General features: G+C 43.0%; 1 protein-coding gene across 16 annotated transcripts in view; it reads right to left on the reverse strand.

Annotated features, from left to right (window-relative positions):
* SETD4 (SET domain containing 4) overlaps positions 1-20,549 on the reverse strand; it is a 184,343-nt gene that overhangs the window by 148,647 nt on the left and 15,147 nt on the right. For 9 of the 16 annotated variants that reach the window (XR_008957322.1, XR_008957324.1, XR_008957323.1 and 6 more), the window contains exons 6-11: positions 18,342-18,771; positions 16,084-16,258; positions 14,552-14,633; positions 13,371-13,451; positions 10,735-10,858; positions 9,752-9,882 (exon numbers count right to left, since the gene is read on the reverse strand). Coding sequence is in view for 7 of the 16 variants with exons in the window: in XM_057306739.1 (XP_057162722.1) it covers positions 9,752-9,882; positions 10,735-10,858; positions 13,371-13,451; positions 14,552-14,633; positions 16,084-16,258; positions 18,342-18,771 (1,023 nt within the window). In the remaining 9 variants the exon portion in view is untranslated. Of the gene's footprint in view, positions 1-759; positions 3,655-7,720; positions 7,857-9,751; positions 9,883-10,734; positions 10,859-13,370; positions 13,452-14,551; positions 14,634-15,769; positions 15,941-16,083; positions 16,259-18,341; positions 18,772-20,549 lie in introns of those variants that run through there. The other 7 variants (XR_008957325.1, XR_008957326.1, XM_057306742.1 and 4 more) reach the window with 4 other exon arrangements.

A 20,549-nucleotide genomic window follows, 5' to 3' on the forward strand; every position in this document is an offset into this window, starting at 1 on the left:
TCATGATAACCACAAAGCAAAAATCTATAACAGATACAGGAATGATAAAGACAACAGAATCAAAGCATACCACTGTAAAAAAAAATCATCCGCTCACAAAGACAGCAAGAGAGGAAGAAAGGAACAAAGCAACTACAAAACAATCAGAAAAAGCAATTAACAGGATGGTGATAATAAGTCTTTACCGATCAGGAATTACTCTAGGGGCGCCTGGGTGGCTCAGTCGTTAAGCCTCTGCCTTCGTCTCAGGGCGTGATCCCAGAGTCCTGGGCATCCCACGTCAGGCTCCTCCACTGGGAGCCTGCTTCTTCCTCTCCCACTCACCCTGCTTGTGTTCCCTCTCTCACTGGCTGTCTCTCTCTCTCTGTCAAATGAATAAATAAAATCTTTAAAAAAAAAAAAAAAGGAATTACTCTAAATGTATATGGTTTAAATTCCCTAACTAAAAGCAATGAGTGGCTGAATAGATAAAAAAATACGGATTTAAAAAAAAACAACTAAATGCTGCTCACAAGAGACTCACTTAAGCTTTAAGGACACTCATTGAAAGTAAAGGATGGAAAAAGATATTCTGTGCAAATGAAAAGTGAAAGAGAGCAGGGATAGCTATACTTACATCAGACAAAATAGACTTTAAGTCAAAAACCTAACAAAGAAAGTCATTATATAATGATGAAAGGATCGATTCATCAAAAGGATATAACATCTGTAAAAATCTACATACCCAATACTGAAAAACCTATATATAAATTAAACAAGTATTAACAGATGTGAAGGCAAAAATAGATGGCAATGGAACAATAGTAGGGAACTTTAATACCTCACTTTCAATAGATCATTCAGAAAGAAAATCAGTAAGATAATAATGTACTTGAATGACACTTTAAACCAAATGTACCTAACAGATATATACAGAACGTTCTATCCAACAGCAGCAGAAAACACATTCTTCTCAAGCACACATGAAACATTCTCCAGAATAAATCATATGTTGGGTCATAAAATAAGTATTAAGAAATTTAAGAACACTGAAATCATATCAAGTATCTTTTCCAACCACAATGGTTGAGACTGGAAATTAGCAACAAGAAGAAAGCTGGAAAGTTTACAAATATGTGAAAATTCAACAACACACTTCTTAACAACCAATGGGTCAACAAAGAAGTCAAAAAAACATCTAGAAGCAAACAAAAATGGAAACACAACACACCAAAACTTATGGGATGCAGCCAAAGCAGTTCAAAGAGGAAGGTTTATAATAACAATGCTTACAATAAGAAAAAAGATGTCAAATAAACAACCTAACCTTATACCTCAAGGAACTGGAAAAAGAAAAACAAACCAAGCCCAAAGTTAGAGCAGAAATAAATGAAATAAAGACTAGAGAGGGGCACTTGGGTGGATCAGTCAGTTAAGCATCTGCCTTAAGCTCAGGTCATAATCTCAGGGTCCTGGGATCGAGCCCCATGTCAGGCTCCCTGCTCAGCAGGGAGCCTGCTTCTCCCTCTCCTTCTTCCCCTCCCCCTGCTCCTGCTTTCTCTCTCTCTTTCTAATAAATAAATAAAATCTTTTGAAAAAAGACTAGAGAAACAATAGAAAATACCAACAAAACTAAGAGTTGACTTTTTGAAAAAATAAAACTGACATTTAGCTAAACTAAGAAAAAAAGACTCAATAAAAAAAAATGAAAGAAGAGACATTACAATTGATACCACACAAATTCTAAAGATCCTAAGAGACAACTACGGTCCACTATATGCCAACAAATTAGATAATTTAGAAGAAACTGATAAATTCCTAGAAACACACAACTTACCAAACTGAATCATGAAGTAATAGAAAATTTGAACAGACCAATAACAAGCAAGGAGACTGAATTAGTAATCAAAATTCTCCCAACAAATAAAAGCCCAGGACCAGATGGCTTCACAGGTGATTTTTACCAAACATTTAAAAATTAATACCAATCCTTTTCAAACTCTTCTAAAAACTGCAGAGGAAGGAACACTTCCAAACTCATTTTATGAAGCCAGCATTACCATGATACTGAAAGCAGACAAGGACACCACAAGCAAAGAAAATTGCAGGCCAATATTCCTGATGAACTCAAATGCAAAAATCCTCAATAAAATACTAGCAAATCAAATTCAAGAACACATTAAAATGATCACACACCATGATCAAGAAGGATTCATCCACGGGATGCAAGGATGGTTGAACATAAGCAAATCTATAAATGTGATACACTACATTAACAAAATAAAGGATAGAATCATACAATCATTTTAATAGATGCAGAAAAAGCATTTGACAAAATTCAACAGCCTTTCATAATAAAAACTCTCAACAAATTAGGTACAGAAGAAATGTTCCTCAGCATAACAGAAGTCATATATGACGAGCCCACAGCTACATCATATACAATGGTGAAAAATTAAAAGCCTTTCCTCTAAGATCAGGAATAAGGCCATTTCTATTCAACATAGTACTGGAAGTCCCAGCCACAGCAATTAGGCAAGAAAAAGAAATAAAGGCATCCAAATCAGAAAGAAGATGTAAATTACCTGTTTGCAGATGACATGATCTTATACATAGAAAACCTTAAAGACTCTGCCAAAAATCTGTTAGCAATAATAAGTTCAGTAAAGAAGCAGAATACAAAATCAATATACAGAAATCTGTTGCATTTCCACACATTAATAACAAACTATCTGAAAGACAAATTAAGAAAGCAATCCCACTTAAAACAGCATCAAAAACAATAAAATACATAGGAATAAATTTAACCAAGGAGATGAAGGACCTGTACACTGAAAACTATGACACTGATGAAAGAGATTAAAGAAGACATGAATAAATGTAAAGATATTCCGTGTTCACGGATTAAAAGAATTAATGATGTGAAGATGTTCATACTACCCAAAGTGACCTACAGATTCAATGCAGTCCCTATCAAAATCGTAATGGCATCTTTCACAAAAACAGAAAAAAGTATCCAAAAATTTGTATGGAACCACAAAAAACCCCAAGTGGCTAAAGTGATCCTGAAAAATAAAGAACAAAGTTGGAGGCATGGCACATCCTGATTTCAAGTTATATTACAAAGATAGAGTAATCAGAATAGTATGCTATTGGCATAAAAACCATCACATGGAAGAGAACAGAGAGCCAAGACATAAACCCACACGTACACGGTCAACTAAATTTTGACAAGGCCACCAAGAACACACAATGGGAAAAGGATAGTCTCTTCAATAAATGGTGCTGGGGAAACTGGATATCCACATGCTATCTTATACCACTTACAAAAATTAACTCAAAACAGATCAAAGATTTAAATGTAAGACCTGAAACCATAAAACTCCTAAAAGAAAACATAGGGGAAAAGATCCTCGACATGGGCCTTAACAATGATTTCTTGGCTAAGACATCAAAAGTACAGCTAGGCTGCCTTTTGGGATCACTCACCCCTTCTCGCCCCTCTGCCCTTTATGTGATGTGGATGTCACAGTGACAGGCAGGGGGTTGTACAACTGAAAACCACGGGGAGAGGGCTTGGCCCCTGGGGACCCCTGGACAGAACATCTTTCTCCTTGCACCTGGGTGCTGCTCATTCCCTGTTGTCAGTCTGCACAATGAGGTCGAGGAAGTTGCCTGTTAGAACATGAAAATGAGACAAAATAAAGCAAACCGCTGTAAGGGGGTCTATACCCGCCCTGCACTGTAGGCTGCCCATCTTTGAAGGCAGAAACAGGTATAAGTGACAAGTGACAGACTTGAATTCAGAGACTCCTGAGTTCTAATCCCAACTGTATGATGTGGACAGGTCCCATGACCCTTCCGTCCCTCAGTTTCTTCACCTCTGGTAAAACATGGAATACTTGCCCCATAAAGCTACTGTGAAATGAGATGGGAAAATCCTATGAGAATGTGCAGGCCAGCGCAGGCAGGAGCTTGGCTCCTGTTAGCGCCTTCTCCACCTCCTCCTGGGCTGGGGTGAGCATTTCCCTTTCTCCTCCAACTGCCTCACTCCCACTCTGATTCTTCTCTAGAATATGGTTTGGGGAGTCCATTTGGGAGAATGTCTAGATCTTACACTACGGAAGGAAAATGCAGGCCAGTGTGACGTCCACTAGAATCAGAAAGAAAACGCAGATTCTGATATGCAAATCCAGGGTCCAGAGCAAGCTCCTCAATCTCTAGGGGCTTCAACCACAAAATGAGGGGGTCTGAGTGGATCATCTCAAGGCCCTCTTTCACCCCAACCCTCTGACAGGACACGTATTCAGAGGCCCCCAGCCTCAGAGTCACACAATCTGGGGTCTGCCTAACGCTTCACATCGAGTCATGAGATGACCAAATAAAACCCAGGGTCCAGGGCCTCAGAGGGCACTCCTTCATCAGAATCTCTAAATGAGTGGTTCACAAACAACGGGCACTGAAATCACCCAGGGGCTCACTGAAAATACATATTCCCGGTCTTACCCCCCGAGATTCTGATACTATAGGTTTGGGATGGGCTCGTAGAACCTGGTAGTGTCTGATGCCATGATCAGGGCCCACATCCTAACAAGCATGCTCTTAATAAAAGTTTCAACTACCTGTGACCAAAGATAGCTCCACCCCCTCATGTGGCTCTGTGCTCACCTGCTGAATATCCTCAGCCCCGTTACTTCCCTTCTCTACACTCATTTGCTCCTCTATAAAATGTGGCTCAGGGACTGGGTTGCCATTTTTGAAGATGGGTTCCCTGGGCCATAAGTCTGCTCTTCTATATATTAAGGAGTCTCTTTGCTTATCAAAGTAAGTGCCAGGAGAGAGCAGATTTAAACAGGCAAGACTGTAACATCCAGCCCTCCAATGTTCTTCCAAGGATGACCGATCCAGCTACACTTTAACTTTACAGAGTCCTGATCAGGTGAGATCAGATGCCTCCCTAAGCCTGTGTGCACCTTTCACAAACACAGTCTTTGCTGTATGAACGTTACAAGCATGGTGTCTGGAGGTCGACAGAGGTTTGAATCCCACCTGTTCCCCTCAGTGCTAGGTGACCTCAGCAATAACTTCATGTTTACATTTACACAATCAGGAAAATATGACCTCATCAGATCATGGATCAGGATTAACAAGGTGATAAATGTAATGCACAGGCACTTACTGACACTGTCAGACTGACAGCCTCGGGACCTTTTTGGAAAAGCATTAGCTGCAAGTGAGAAGAGGAGTAGAATATTAAGCACTAACCTTACTTTATTAAAAAATAGATTTACTGACATACAACTCACAGACCGTACCACTGACCTATTTAAAGTGTACAATCCAAAGGGCCTCCGTATTCGTGCAAAGCCACACGGCCATCACAGCTTGAGAGCACTTCCGTCACCCCAGAGAGAAACCCTACGCTCTAGCCCTTGCCACCCAATCCCGGCGTGCCCCAGCCCGCCCCACCCGCCCCACAGCAGCCACTCATCTACTTCCCATCACTCGACATTTGCCAATTCTGCACATTTCATACAAATACAATTATATGTGGTCTTTTGCAACTGGGTTCTTTCATTTAGCACATTAAGGCTCATTTGTGTTGTAGCATTTATGAGTACTTTTTCTTTTCTGTGCCTGAATAAGATCCCATTTTATGGAAAAAATCTCATTTTATGTATCCATTCATCCACAGAGGAACCTTTGGGTGGGGGCTGTTATGAACAACTGCTATACGAACTGCTATGAACATTCATGTTCAAGTTTTTGTGTGGACATGTTTTCAAGTCTTGGGTATGCACCTGGGAGGGGAATTGCTGGGTCATAAACTCTGTGCTAAACCTTTGGAGGAACTGCCAGACTGTTGCTCAAAGCAACTGCACCACCTGACTCCCCCTCAGCAGGGTTAGAGGTTCCAATTGCTCCACATCCTCAACACTTCATCTTTCTTATTACAGCTGTCCCAGTGGGTATGATGTGGTAACGTTGCATTTTTATTAAATTCTACTATATTTTTGTGAGGTTTTAAAAATTTATTCACAGCCTAATGTTAAAACTGTGTAATAATCTAACTATAGAATAGAAGGAAATTAGACAAGAAAATATTCCCTCAAGGCAAGGTTACAACAGAATGATAAAGACAGAAAGATGCCCTCTGAAAGGTAAAAACAGAACAGCATCAGAGAGAGCACATGGCACTGTTGTGTGTGGCACGCTGGCGTGTTCTCTATGGTCCTGGCTTTGTTGTATGTGGTACACTGGCAGGGTTATAGAAAAATGCTTCAGGCCTACTTCATCCCTCTTAATGTTCCGTTCCCTTTAATTCACAAATGGCTTTCTGGATCTGTTTTTTGTTTTTTGTTTTTTGTTTTTAAAAAAAAAAAAAAGCCCTTTTCCAAGTGAACCAACGTGGTTGCATGCCTGACAAAGCTCTATATTCATATGTCAGCTGACAAACTGATTTAGGTTTTGTTATACTTTACTCCTCTGGACAAAACTACTACCCAACATTAATCTATCACACAGAACGTGGTTGCTGTCTGCCACCTGGGAGCTAAAATAAATTCCCTATTTCTGGGCCTTAATGGCTCCTCTCAGGGTGGTGTCTAAGTGCTTCGGTGAAAGCCACTTTCATAGAATTAACAGCTCTGATTTCCTAGGTCATTACCAGTCTCCACCTTCAGACTTGAGGTATACCCCAAATAGCCCTTAACTTCTTGGTGTCTGTCCCCTCAGGCCAAGTCACCCCTCACAGGAGGCTTTCCACCCACAAACTCTGATAGCAACAAGGGGCGGGTGTGTTAGGAACCTCAGCCGCACACAAGGCACTAGTGAGGAGAAAACAGAAAAGGAGGAAGATGGAAAGGGTGCTGGGGGAGGGGAGAGGGTGGGACACTAAAGAAGGAAGAAAACAGTACTGCTGGGAAAAGATCAGGGCAGGCTGCCCCTCCTGTTTAGATAGAGATGGTTTTGCTGGCCTTCATGATGATGATTTTTCAAGGACAAACCAGCAGGTTACCTTGTGGGCCAGACTGCCTTACAAGAGCCTCAGATTTCTCCCAAGCATTGTCTACAAATGGAAAAGTCTTATTCTGACATTTTTCAAATACACATAGACCTGATGTGAATGATGAAACACTTCTCATTTGTAAATGTGTAACGACTTTTGTCATTGTCTATTTTTTTCTAAACACTGGACACCTAAAGCACAACTATTACCACACAAGTCTGTGAAGTTTTTCATGTTGGGGGGGGGGCTTTATTTTCAGAAGGTATAAGGCACCTTCAAGTAGGAGTTCATGTACTATATATTATACACATTAAGTTATATAAAGTTATATATATTACATAATATATATAACTTAAATTTTACATATACATACATACATATATACATGTATGTGTGTGTCTGTGTGTGTGTGTGTGTATATATATATAGAGAGATAGATAGATAGTTAGGTCCTAAATGTACACAAACAGGGAACAGAAAAAATAATTATCAAACAGCACAGGGGTCAGCCAACCATGGCCCATGACCTGTCTCTGTAAACAGTCTTACTGGAACACAGTCATGCAACCTGTTTGCATACTGTCTATATGCTGTACAATATAGTTGGGACAAAGACCGTATGGCTCAGAAAGCTTAAAATATTTACTATCTGCCCCTTGAAAGTTTGCAGACCCCTGGTGTATCAAATCCTGAAACACACTGCAGCTATTTAAAAATAAAGTCAACACCAACCATATATATGAACAGGGAAAGATGTCCAGATCCGTCCAGATCCTCTGACTGCCTTCCGAAGTGAGTGGGCCCCATTTGCTTGTTTGGGTTGTATTCCACGAGGGCAGGAATTCCAGTGCTGGGGAAGAATGCAAACCTGGGAGGGAAAAGTGGATTCTGGGCACGAATGCCCAACTGGGGTGGCCCCTGCACTGTGTGGTCCCAGTCCGGCCCCAACCTCGCAGAGGCCTGGTGGTCCCTTCAAGACACCACCCCCTGCGTGACTCATTCAGGGATCCCCTGAGGCCAAGGACTAGGGAGAGCTGAGGAGGGAACATCCCTTCTTCCCAACTGATTCTGAAAACGATAAAGAGGAAAAGAGTAAGGATGGACGTTCACATATAACCATGGCTTTGGGGCACTTTACCTCCACTGAACCCCAGAATCAAGCAGACATCCCGACTGAGGATCAGCGGTACCAGGCTCCCTGACTGGCATATTGATGCCCACTGAAATGGAGGCGACAAGCCCAGAGGTGTGAACTACATCCCCATGTCATCGGGACAGCACGGTACATCCCAGCCACAAACACACCCCAGCTGTGGACCCTGGTCCCTCTGAGGGCAGGGTGGGTGGGCATTTTCACTACAGCACACACTAGGCATAGCATCTTAGGCAATTTCTTCCCCTTTTGATTTACAGCACGGGATAACTCTGAGGCTTAAATAAAACCCTGCACACCAGGCCTGAGCACAGTGCCTCACATCCAGCAATGCTAATATTCAATAAATGTTACTGTCTTATGTTTCAATCGTAGTCCAGTTTTTATAAAAGGTACGTATTTGCTTCTGTGATATATGATAACACCTGCTGACTTCCTCACAGTGGTCCTGAATGTTCACGGACAGGCATGAGAACGCTACGAAGAGTGTAAAGCCTGAGCCAAATCTAAAAAGTACTAATTAGTACACGCTTTACATAAAAACCATTCTCAGAGGAAAGTCAATATCCTAAAATGTTATTTAAAAAAAAAAAAAAGAAAAAGGGAAGGTAAAGACTCTTCATTCAAAATGGCCAACTGAGCCCAGTAATCTCCTATTCCTCCCAAACCCCCATTAAAATAACAGAAAAGCAGCAGAATAAAAGAGTTAAACCACAAAGAGAACGGAAAAGGGACATGTCCGAGAAAGAGATTCAAACACATTCTGGAAAACTGCAGAGGGTGGTCTGTTAAGGCAGGCCCCGCTCTCTCCGGTATTTAATGACTGAACTCGCATTCCATAAAAATGACAGACAGACAGTGCCCCAACTGTCCCTCCTATACCCAATTCCCTGATCCCTGGTAAGTGAGGCCAAGAAGGGGAGAGGCAGCATCACTTGCCCGACATGTGTCCCTGCCCCTTGGCCCTTCCGCTGGGTGGGGGCTCAGGGTTGATGCACAGGGCGTCCACCCCCATTCCTGCCCAATGACCTCCTTTCCAGATTGGAAATCAGAACCAAAAAACGTGACGTGGTTTGCTCCCGCTGGGACAGTCTGGTGCAGCTGGGGTTCGTGAAGCCCAGCTGAGACCCAGGCTGGCCCCGCACTCCCCCATACGCACCACCCAAAGCCACTCACCGCCGGCACATCCCTAACCCAACGGTATTAGAACCTAATAAACATAGAACTTCTTGCCCTTTGACAGGTGCTGAGTCAGAGGGGTTAGGAGGACACCGGGTGAAAGGGCACACACAGAGCCCCTCACAGCGCCCCCTCATCACAGTGCAGTGCCTTCCTCCTACTTCTTCCTGCAGGACTGTGATCTGTTCTGAGAGTATCAGACAGGCTATGAGGATGACACATCCACCTTCGCTTATGGCTCCAGAATCCGCAGAGCCTGCCCTGCCCCCCCAAAGACACCCTTCAATGTCAGGAGCAGCCGCTGCTCCGCCCCACAAACAAAGAAAGCAAGAGGAGCAGGACTTGGTATACAGTTGTTTAATAGAAACCACTGGGTGACTGTAAATGGTACACACCCACCACAGGTGACCAAATGCATCAGGTGACGTTACCTAAAAGCTGTTTGCAAACTGTTTAGAATCTCAGCAGATGCCTGCAGAATCCTTAGCTCTTCTATCCACAATGTTTCTACCAAAGCTAGTTGGTTTATCAAAGCCACTTCTTCATCTTTCATATGAGAAACCTGGAAAGTATTTTAAAATTAATTTTTTTACTGTAGTAAAATAAACATAAACATAAAATTTACCATTCTGACCACTTTTCCGTGTACAGTTCAATGGCATTAAGTACGATCCCAGCGTTATGTAACTGTCACCACTTTGCGTCCCCAGGATTCCTTCACCGTCTCTAACAGAAACAGCACCCATTACACACAAACTCCCCATTCCCCCCACCCCCAGCCCCTGGTAACCTCAACTCTACTTTCGGTCTCTATGAGTTTGCCTATGCTGGACAGTGGAATCACACAATATTTGTCTTTTTGTATTCTGGTTTATTTCACTTAGTATAATGTCTTGAAGGTTCACTAAAATTATTTTCCAATCCCAGTAATGTCTTCATTAAAATGAGCTGATTTCTCAGGGCACCTGGGTGGCTCAGCTGGTTAAACATCTGCCTGCCTTCAGCTCAGGTCATGATCCCAAAGGTCCTGGGATCGAGCCCCACACTGTGTTGGGCTCCCTACTCGGCAGGGAGTCTGCTTCTCCCTCTGCCCCCCCCCCCCCGCTAATTCTCTCTCTCTTTCTATCTCAAATAAGTAAAATCTTTTTTAAAAAATAAGCTGATTTCCCATTTAATTAAAACATTTACTAAATAGAAATACTTAAAAAAAGAGTACTTAAAAATTCATCCAATAATTTTTACCTACTGAAAATATAAACACAATGTTAGCAGTCAAAAAACCCGGAAATTATATCAACATTCATCTATTTAAGGCATCAAACGATGCCCTAATAAGGTGTAACATGTACAAAACAAGTAACTTCTTCATCAAAGTACTTCTGTAACAAAAGAATGCAATATTCTAGAAACATACCTTTCGCAGCATAGCATTGGTCTCCTCTATAAAATACTGGCATATTTTCTGGGCTATGACCAAACTTCTCTTCTCATTTGTATCTGAAATTATTTCCCCAAGAAGTATTTTTTTCCAGCATGTACTAGAACCAAATTGTTCAGTAAGATAATGTCAGCAGGCTCTCAAGAAGTAAAGAAGTCTTTTTATACTTCAACACAACAAACTCTTATTTTTCCAGAAGCATAATAAACTCACTCCAGTAGCAGATACCCTAAAACCTCCCACCACACACAGCTCCTGTGCTGAAGCAGACAAGGTACAGAAGGAGGAACAACTGAGAATAAGAATCAAAGGACTGACGCTCTTTGCGGGAAGAGACTGAATTTGATTAGCACTGCAATCCTGTGTCTGGCACCGAAGTAAGTGGAGTCATGTCCACGAGTCATGGGAACAGAGCAGAAGACAGAACAAGAAGGTGATTCCCAGCCAAAAGGACTAAGGAGTAAGGAGCAAAGACAGTAGAACTTTCCTTCTCTTCAAGTGACAGTCTTTCCTGAACTAGGGCAAACTGAACAGAACACGTTTCACAAGGTAAAATGCTCTGGAGATGGAAGGAAGAATCTACAGTGAAGCCCTTCTGTGCATGCAGGTCACTCCCATTTTACACTGAAAATATGCAGGAAATGGGTTCAGGGGGCAAGTGGAGCCAACCTTCCACAGGCAGAGGAGTAGAAGTATTTCAGGGTAAGCAAGAGGGAGCCACAGCAAGATGCTGAGACAGAAGGTGACGGGGCCAAATCCACACGCCCGCCAGAAGCACTATGCAGAGAACAAGGGTGGAGGAATAAATCCTGGATGCCAACAATCTGAAGTGGAATGGCTTAGGAGGGGAAAGGTAAGGTGACAACTGCCACATCAGAGTGGAAGTATACAGAAGTCACTCAGAAATTCAGAACAGCTGACAAGCCGTACATGGAATAAAGTCTTAAAAGTCTTCAGCTTTAGAGACAACAACGGAAAGCTCAGAAACAGCTAAGTTCTCAGGAAAGGAAGGAAGGAAATCACTCTATGCCAGGAACAGTATTTCATATAAAACAATTATCTAATTTAATCTTCACAATTACCTAGTAAAGAAAGCATTTAGTATTCTCACGTTAGACACAAACTGAGAATCGGGAACGGTAAAGAACTCACCCGAGGTGACACAACACAGCTAAGGAGAGGAAGACACAGCATGCAAACCACATCCGGCAGAATAGCCACCACGGGCCTGTTCTGCCACATCACTCCAGACCGTCAGGAGTAACTCAAGGGGGAAAAGGCCCCAGGGTGACCTCTCGTACCTTTTTCCACAAAGGACTTAAAGACACTTACATGGGCACACGCGAGATGAAATAAAAGATGAATGGACAGTGAAAACCAGACAAAAGAAAGTTCAAAGGAGGAAGGGTTAAGATACAACCAGGATAAATCGCATGCCTGAAAATCCTGCACATTTGGACGGGCCACAAATTGGCCACTGAGTTTTCCAGGAAACAATAAAGAGAAGGAAACATATCAGATACAGAATCCACAGTGGCTGTAAGATAAGAAACACACCATCTGCTGAGAATAGACACAACTATTCCTGGTGTCGAGATTAGGGAGTCGCTTTTTTCCGAGTCCTTATAGAAAAAGAGGTCAGCAATATCCCGACAGGAGTTACTGAATGAGCACCAACTACTTCAGGGCACCGTGCCAAGGGCATCAGCTCCTTCAGTCCTCCCAGCCACTCAAGGGTGGGCTCACCATCTTCAGCAAGCTCTCTCTTCGTATGGTTTCTCTCATCTGAGCCTTGGCTAAGCAGTGGACCCAGGCTGAAGGAGGTCCCTACACTGGGCAGTGGCCAGTCCTTTCCATGCCGGGGGAGGGACCGGCAGCCTCAAGGTAACATTAAGGAGCCTAACCAAGATGTGTGTCTCCACCGGGGGTTCCCCTCTACCTGCCTCCCCCATGAGAATACCCAGACCATTCCTTTAGCAGGGAGCTGGATCTGTGCCCTGGGGCAGAACCAGGGGTAGGAGCTGTTTGCCCCCAGGAAAAAACTACCTACTCAGGGACTTCCCTTTGAACAGTGCCAATGCTCACATTTTTTAAAATATTGACTCAAGGGGTGCCTGGGTGGCTCAGTCAGATGAGCATCTGACTCTTGATTTTGGCTCAGGTCATGATCTCAGGGTGGTGAGATCAAGCCCCTTGACAGGCTCCTCACTCAGCACAGAGTCTGCTTGAAATTCTCTCTCTCCCTCTCCTTCTGCCCTTCCCCGACTCGCACGGGCACACAAGTTCTCTCTCTCAAATAAATAAATAAATAAATAAATAAATAAATTCTTTAAAAAATAAAATTTAAACATCCAGCTGCAGGTCACCAGGGAAAAAATACCTGAGAATAAAAAGGTCCCAGGGCCATGTACTCTGATTATGACTCTAAAACCAGAATTCCAGAAATGGTGAAATGCTCAGGGCATGGGCAAGATCCATAAAGAATAAGCCTCCCAGTATACAATGGCATTCCTTTCTCCTCCCAGGCTGGGTATTTGATAGTAAGCCAACAGAAGCCCCAAGGTTATGTCCAGGTTGTAACCACAGCTCTGGACCAACATGCTGAAACTTACAATTCTTCGGCTTCCAGACATAACAACTTAAGAGCTGTGCGTAGCCTCCAAGATGGTCCATCCCATCCAAATGTCAAATTTCTAAAGTATAAAGACAAATAACGACACACCTGTCATTTCAGTACTTCAGGACACCATGGCAAATGGCTGAAGAGCCAAACATTTTCTGAAGGGTCTAAACACTATGGTCACAAAGACAAAAGAGAAAAGTAAGTCTGCCTCTATTTAAGAATAAAGCCAGAGGTAAAAATAAATAAATAAGTAAGTAAGTAAATAAATAAATAAATAAATAAATAAATAAAATAAAATTCTTTGTTTAAAAAAAAAATGTAAAAGGGGCGCCTGGGTGGCTTAGGTGATTAAGTGTCTGCCTTTGGCACAGGTCATGATCCTGGGGGTCCTGGGATCGAGCCCCAACTCTGGCTCCCTGCTCAGTAGGGAGTCTGCTTCTCCCTCTCCCTTTGCTCCTCTCCCCTGCTTGTGCTCTCTCTCCTTCCCTCTCTCAAATAAATAAATAAGTCTTTAAAAAAAAAAAAGGGTAAAAAACTACTTTCCAATTAATTTCAGAAAGGAGCTGAATCTGGCTGAGGAAGGCAGAGGAAGAGGGCCGGTGCCACAGGTCCCAGGGAGAGGAAAGATGAAGAATCAGAGTCCCCCTGGGCATCAAATAAATGGCAGCCACCACAGCCAGACTGCACTCACACTGCTGCTGGCCCATGTGAAACTTAAGTTTCTTTACCGAAGAAAATCTGAAAGAGAGAGGCTCCACTTGGCGTGGAATCACCTAGCCACCACCCCCAAACCTGCGTCCTAAGCATGTGCACCATGTTGCTGGGTGACTGAGGGCCAGCCTGGCCTGCAGAAGCCCAATGCCATCCCACTGACCATGTGCTGGAGACAAACATTGGGCTACCAATCAATATAAACAGGGCTTCCTTTCAGTACAGTAACACTTCAAGTTCATATCTCATGTCCCCAAATAAGTTTCTTAAAAAGTATCTTAAACTCCTTGCGTGCCCCACATCAAGCACAATTTACTACACATAGTAAATGCTCAATAAATACCTACCTGTCAAATGGTACAAGTCAGAAGGTAGCTCATACCTATAGAAACGCTACCCTCAATTTTCTCATCAAAGTTTCCTGAAGGAATAATTTTGAGACAAAGAAAAAACACTTACTCTATAAAGTCATGATCCTTCAAAATGGAAATCTTCTTGTTCATCTGTTTATCTGTTAATGGAAGATATTTAACAAGTATATCTACAAAAAAAAAAAAAAGAAAGAAAGAAATTTAGGGTGTCATCAGACAAAAGTGTGGGCCTTCTATAATTACTGTCCCTTCCACCAACAATCAAGACCTGTGTAAACAGTTTTACCTAATTCACACCAAAAAGCTCCAGTTGAGTCCAATTCAATGAGATCTTTATTTAGTCCTTGAAAAGCTACAGAATTCCAGGACAGGGGAGAAAACACCCACAACCTCAACACATGTCCCCACCAAGCAAATTAATCCACAAAGCCTGGTAATCAAGACAGTGGCAGGATGAGGGAAGTCACACCCACCAAAAGTACAGGAGCTGTACAAACATGAGGAATTGTTTATAACAAGAAGTTTTCAAAAACCAGAATTCAAAACTGGTATTAGTGATTACAATCATAAGCAACTGAAAGTAAACATGTAAAAATTAACAAAGCTTGTTAGGGTAGCAGGGTAATGACTGATTTTTCTATTTCTAAAATTTCTTTTTTGTATTTCTACGTTTTGGTTTTATAAACGTAAAAATAACTAAAATGTAAATTTTGTTCAAACTGTTTGCAAATCAGTATTTCATGGTCATCAATATTAAAATTATTCTAAAACAGGAGGTTAATCTCAAAGCTAGTTTTCTAAGAGACCCAGCAAGGCCCAGTTTTTGCTTTTAATTTCTAGTTTGAGAAATAACATTATTATTCTGCCCATAGGATAGAGTAGTTTCACCTTGAACAAGTTTCTATTTCCACTACAGCTTATATTAAAACTACCCCAAATTATATACTCGGTAAATCTCTGGCTCCATGGCCTACAAAACTATTTCTCTGCTGCTTCAGGAGAAGAGGGAAAGAAACATTTTTCTATGTACTGTTATTAATACTATATTTGGAATTTCCACAGCATAAATTTAATAGCTAAATTATTATGATGGCTAATCAGTAGGTCACAGGAAAACATAAATGAAATCAATATTTCATCATGGCATTAAACCCCCAAAACAAGGAGACTATGTAATATATTTATCCCTGTCACTAGCACAGTGCCTCACACAGTAGGTACTTAACATTTTTTAATTTTTTGTTCTCTATCCTGCATTTAGTGAGAGTAACAATGTCTCAGTACAAAAATTTCCATTTCTTCCTACCTTTTTAATATTATATTCATTTCTTTAGTGGTCTTCCTTTTCTCCCATTCTGCTGTCTGACCTAATGCAACAAAACTTTTTTCAGTTCTTCCTTTCCTCAGTACTGACCAGAGCCCTGTTGTTTTTCACTTCAACACTCAAATTACATGGTCAGTGAGTGTTTTCCCCTACCTAGGGGAAAATAAATGATACACATTTTAATGTTTTGCCATTTTTACTAAAACTATAAAAAACCACATCCCCAGATTGGGGGCGGGGGGGGTGGAAAAAAGAACTGTATGTATCCTCTTAGTAAGAACAAAGTTGATTCCAACCTTCTGAGACATAAACACAAGCGTGAGGATTCTGGATGGAAACGAATCCATATTCCAGGAGCAGCCGCTGGTTATCGTGAGGGCCATAGCAGATGAACACCTCTTCGTGTTTCCTGCAGCCTGAAGCTGTTCTGATTTCGTAACAGCGAGTTTCCTCATTAAATGCTGCTTTTACCTAGAAAGGAAAATCGTTAACGGTTTTTTTAAAGCCAAGCATAAAAATGAAAATATTAAGTTTACTGTATTAAAGTCAGATGTAGCTTTCAACACTCATCACAATGTGAATTTAACCACATGTGGGAAAATGCCAGCCCTACACTAGGGGATCTCGTGTGCCCCCATGTCACCACTCGGTGAGGGAGGGAGTCCTGCCAAGGGCTCTCAGGATGGCCAAACGCATGACTCCTGAAAGCGGACAGGTCACTAGTCACATATACAGCCTGGGGGAAAGGACACCCCAGCCACACAGGGGTTACGTTTGGGAGCTGTGTGACCAGCAGGGGCCACGGGAAGCAGGCTTGTGGGTAACAAGGAGGTGACCCCCTGGCTCCCGCGGGGAGATGTGAGTGCTCGTGTGAAGAGGCAGGTAGGGAGGGGAAACCGTCAGGCTGAGGGCCAGGCGGGGTGCAGCTAGTTGAGCTGATAGGGCCTTTCTTTTTGGATGGGGGGGGGGTATATCCAGTGAGAGCAGAGGAATTCAGTCAGGCCCCTGGGGCCCTGTGATGCCCAAAGATGTCAAGGCAGCACATGAATTTCAGGTCTCACAATACAGAGTCTTTGAGCAGCAGGATATTGGTTGATACAATCATATGGATTTTGTGACAAGTCTATAAACAAATAACAGAGGAAAGACCAAGATGACCCACCTGCTCTCCACACTAAGGAGTGGGTACAAGCACTGAGGCCACCACACTAAACAGTAAATCCCAGTGAGGGCAAGGATGAGAAACGGGGCTGAAATTCCCAGCTTGCAACATCAACAGATTAGGGCCACGGTTTCGAGTTACACGCCAAAAGCCAGCAGCAACGCACTTCAGACCAAGGTTCAACAATCTTTTTTCCATAAAGGGCCAGCAAGCAAGTATTTTAGGCTCTGCCACGGCCCCTGGGTCACATGCCCACAGGCTGGAGTTTGTAGAGCCCCTACGATGGCTGTCAAATCACTGGCTTGCAGCATAAATGCACCAACAGGCCAATAAAAATGAAGTCATCCCAGTGAGGACTGACTCAGTTCCTGTGTCCAGCACCCTATCATATGCACGCCTCTGACATTACTTCATCAACATCACTCCCAGAAACGGCCATCTAACCTCCATCACCTTCGCTGAATACTGTCAGAAATGCATCTTTCTCCAACAATAACAAGCAGACAGGCAAGGAGATTGCCTCCGCCTGAGAAAGCACAGTACAGGTCTCCCTATGCTCACCTCACACTGGCACATAGGCTAGCCAGGTGCCATTGATCTTCTCCAGGTGGGGTGCAGAACGAAGAGAACAGCACAAGCAAGGGCCCAGCCAGTGTACCTCTAAGTGGACCCTGAACGGGTTACAGGTGAGCTGACATATGGACACCTTTGCCCTCAAAGCCAGACCCCTACCCCAGCATGCCTACACATGTAATCGTCTCCTTTGTGTGCCAGAGGGGAAAAGGGCTGGAGATGAGATCTATGACTATCTCCCAAAGAGGGATTCTTTAGTATTTCCCAGACTCCTTTTCCCCACAAATATTCATCCATTCAGTTAAGGTTTATTAAATGCCTACTATGTGCCTGGCCCTGCACTGGGTTACAGGGAGAAACAAGGCATAGTCCCCATCCTTACACAGCGCAGAGAGGGAGACAGCAAGTCAATCCGTGATCACAGCAAACATAAACTGACAGCTGATGACAGCTGACAGCAATGACACCAGGTATAAAAGGGAATGGGACAGGAAAGCAATCTGGACTTCACTCCCCATACTGGCAGGAGGAAAAGAGGACTCTGCACCAAAGCTGGGGGATGGAGGGGATGCTTCTGGTGAAGGCCATTCAGGGGATATAGCACTGACCTTTGCTGGCCTGGAAGGCAGAGTGGGAAAACACAGGGAGGGGATGCCAGAAAGGAAAAGGGGGCTGGGAAAAAAGACAGAAAAACACCTGGTGGCAGGTAGGTTCACCTAAAGCCAGCAACACCTCTCTCTATGGTTTCAAAGTCAGGTTCTACATGTCAAGAGTCCTTCCTATCAAAACAGAACATGTGTCCCCTTGTCAACTTCCCACCTGGACATGCGGGCTATGATTCAGCAGATCCAAGTACGGGGCGAGCGCGCAGGTGTTCGGCTCCCTGGAGAAACACTGCTCCTGCCTGTGCTTCACGTACACAGCCCTGGTGTTGACCGTGCACCAAGCCCACAGGAGGGCGCTGTAGCTAAAGATGCTCTCGACGGCCTCCGAAAACAGAGGCTGCAGGGAAGAGAAAAAGTCTCTGGAGGAAGAAAAGAACCCCTGCACGTGGGCTCTCTGTTCTTCAGCCTTTGCTTTCAAAGGTTTGGGGAAAAGATTCACCACTTCCGGCTCCAAACACACAGGGCAGGTGTAGGCCTTCGGTAAAATCTCCAGGTAAGGTTTCCAGAGAGACTGGTCCCCAGCATGCTTTTCTGAGACTAAAAAGGTGCAGAGAGCCAGCAGAGGGGATGGAGGAGGCTGCCACCTTTTAAAAAACAGAAGCCAGGTTAAAAGAATTACTTCCATTCCAAATATGGAATAAGCTAGAGATACAGATCCTAGTGGTTTGTTCTGCTCCCACAGGGACTGTGGCCCAAACTGTCAGTACACTCTGAGCTTACTCCAAGCACCCAAGAGGGTTTTGCTTCCTCAAGATTTTCCTCTCCAGAGCCCACCCTGATGTCAATGCCCTAACAAGTCGCACTCATGAGTGGCAAAGAACTGTCTCACTTTGTCTCACTGTGAAACAAGTACCAGCTTTGTTTGCAAGAGAGTCCTTTTTGCAAAGTCTTTTTTCTTTATTATGATATGTTAGCCACCATACAGTACATCATTAGTTTTTGATGTAGTGTTCCATGATTCATTGTTTGCATGTAACACCTAGTGCTCATTGCAACACTTGTCCTCCTTAATACCCATCACCGGGCTAGCCCATCCCCCACCCCCTCCCCTCTGAAAACCCTCAGTTTGTTTCCCAGAGTCCATAGTCTCTCATGGTTCATCTCCCCCTCTAATATCCCTCCCTTCATTTTTCCCTTCCTTCTCCTAATGTCCTCCATGCTATTCCTTATGTTCCACAAATAAGTGAAACCATATGATAATTGTCTTTCTCTGATTGACCTATTTCATTTAGCACAATCTCCTCCTGTTCCACCCATGTTGATGCAAACGTTGGGTAATCATCCTTTCTGATGGCTGCGTAATATTCCATTGTATATACGGACCACATCTTCTTTATCCATTCATTTGTTAAAGGGCATCTCGGCTCCTTCCGCAGTTTGGCTATTGTGGACATTGTGCTATGAATATTGGAGTGCATATGGCCCTTCTCTTCACTACATCTGTATCTTTGGGATAAATACCAGTAGTGCAATTGTTGGGTCATAGGGTAGCTCTATTTTTAACTTTTTGAGGGACCTCCACACTGTTTTCCAAAGTGGCTGTACCAACTTGCATTCCCACCAACAGAGTAAGAGGGTTCCCCTTTCTCCACATCCTCGCCAACATTTGTTGTTTCTTGCCTTTTCAATTTTTGTCATTCTAACTGGTGTAAGGTGGTATTTCCACGTGGTTTTGATTTGAATTTCCCTGATGGCTAATGATGTTGAACATTTTTTCATGTGTCTGTTAGGCATTCGTATGCCTTCTTTGGAAAAGTGTCTGTTCATATCTTCTGCCCATTTTTTGACTTGATTATTTGGTTTTTTGGGTGTTGAGTTTGAGAAGTTCTTTATAGACCTTGGATACCAGCCCTTTATCTATAGTGTCATTTGCAAATATCCTCTCCCATTCCATGGGCTGCCTCTTTGTTTTGTTGACTGTTTCCTTTGCTTTTTATCTTGATGAAGTCTCTAAAGTTCATTTTTGCTTTTGTTTCCTTCGCCTTTGGAGACGTGTCATGAAAGATGTTGCTGTGGCCAATGTTGAAGAGGTTACTGCCTACGTTCTCCTCTATGATTTTGATGGATTCCTGTCTCACATCGAGGTCCTTCATCCATTTAGAGTTTATCTTCATATATGGTGTAAGAGAATGGTCGAGTTTAATTCTTCTGTATATAGCTCTCCCATTTTCCCACACCATTTAGTGAAGAGACTGTCTTTTTTCCATTGGATGTTTTTTCCTCCTTTGTCAAAGATTAATTCACCATAGAGTTGAGGGTCCGTGTCTGAGCTCTCTATTCTGTTCCACTGATCTATGTGTCTGTTTTTGTGCCAGTATCATGCTGTCTTGGTGATCACAGCTTTGTAAGATAGCTTGAAATC

Source organism: Ursus arctos, unplaced genomic scaffold (assembly GCF_023065955.2).
Source record: "Ursus arctos isolate Adak ecotype North America unplaced genomic scaffold, UrsArc2.0 scaffold_4, whole genome shotgun sequence".
Classification (NCBI taxonomy): Eukaryota; Metazoa; Chordata; class Mammalia; order Carnivora; family Ursidae; genus Ursus; species Ursus arctos.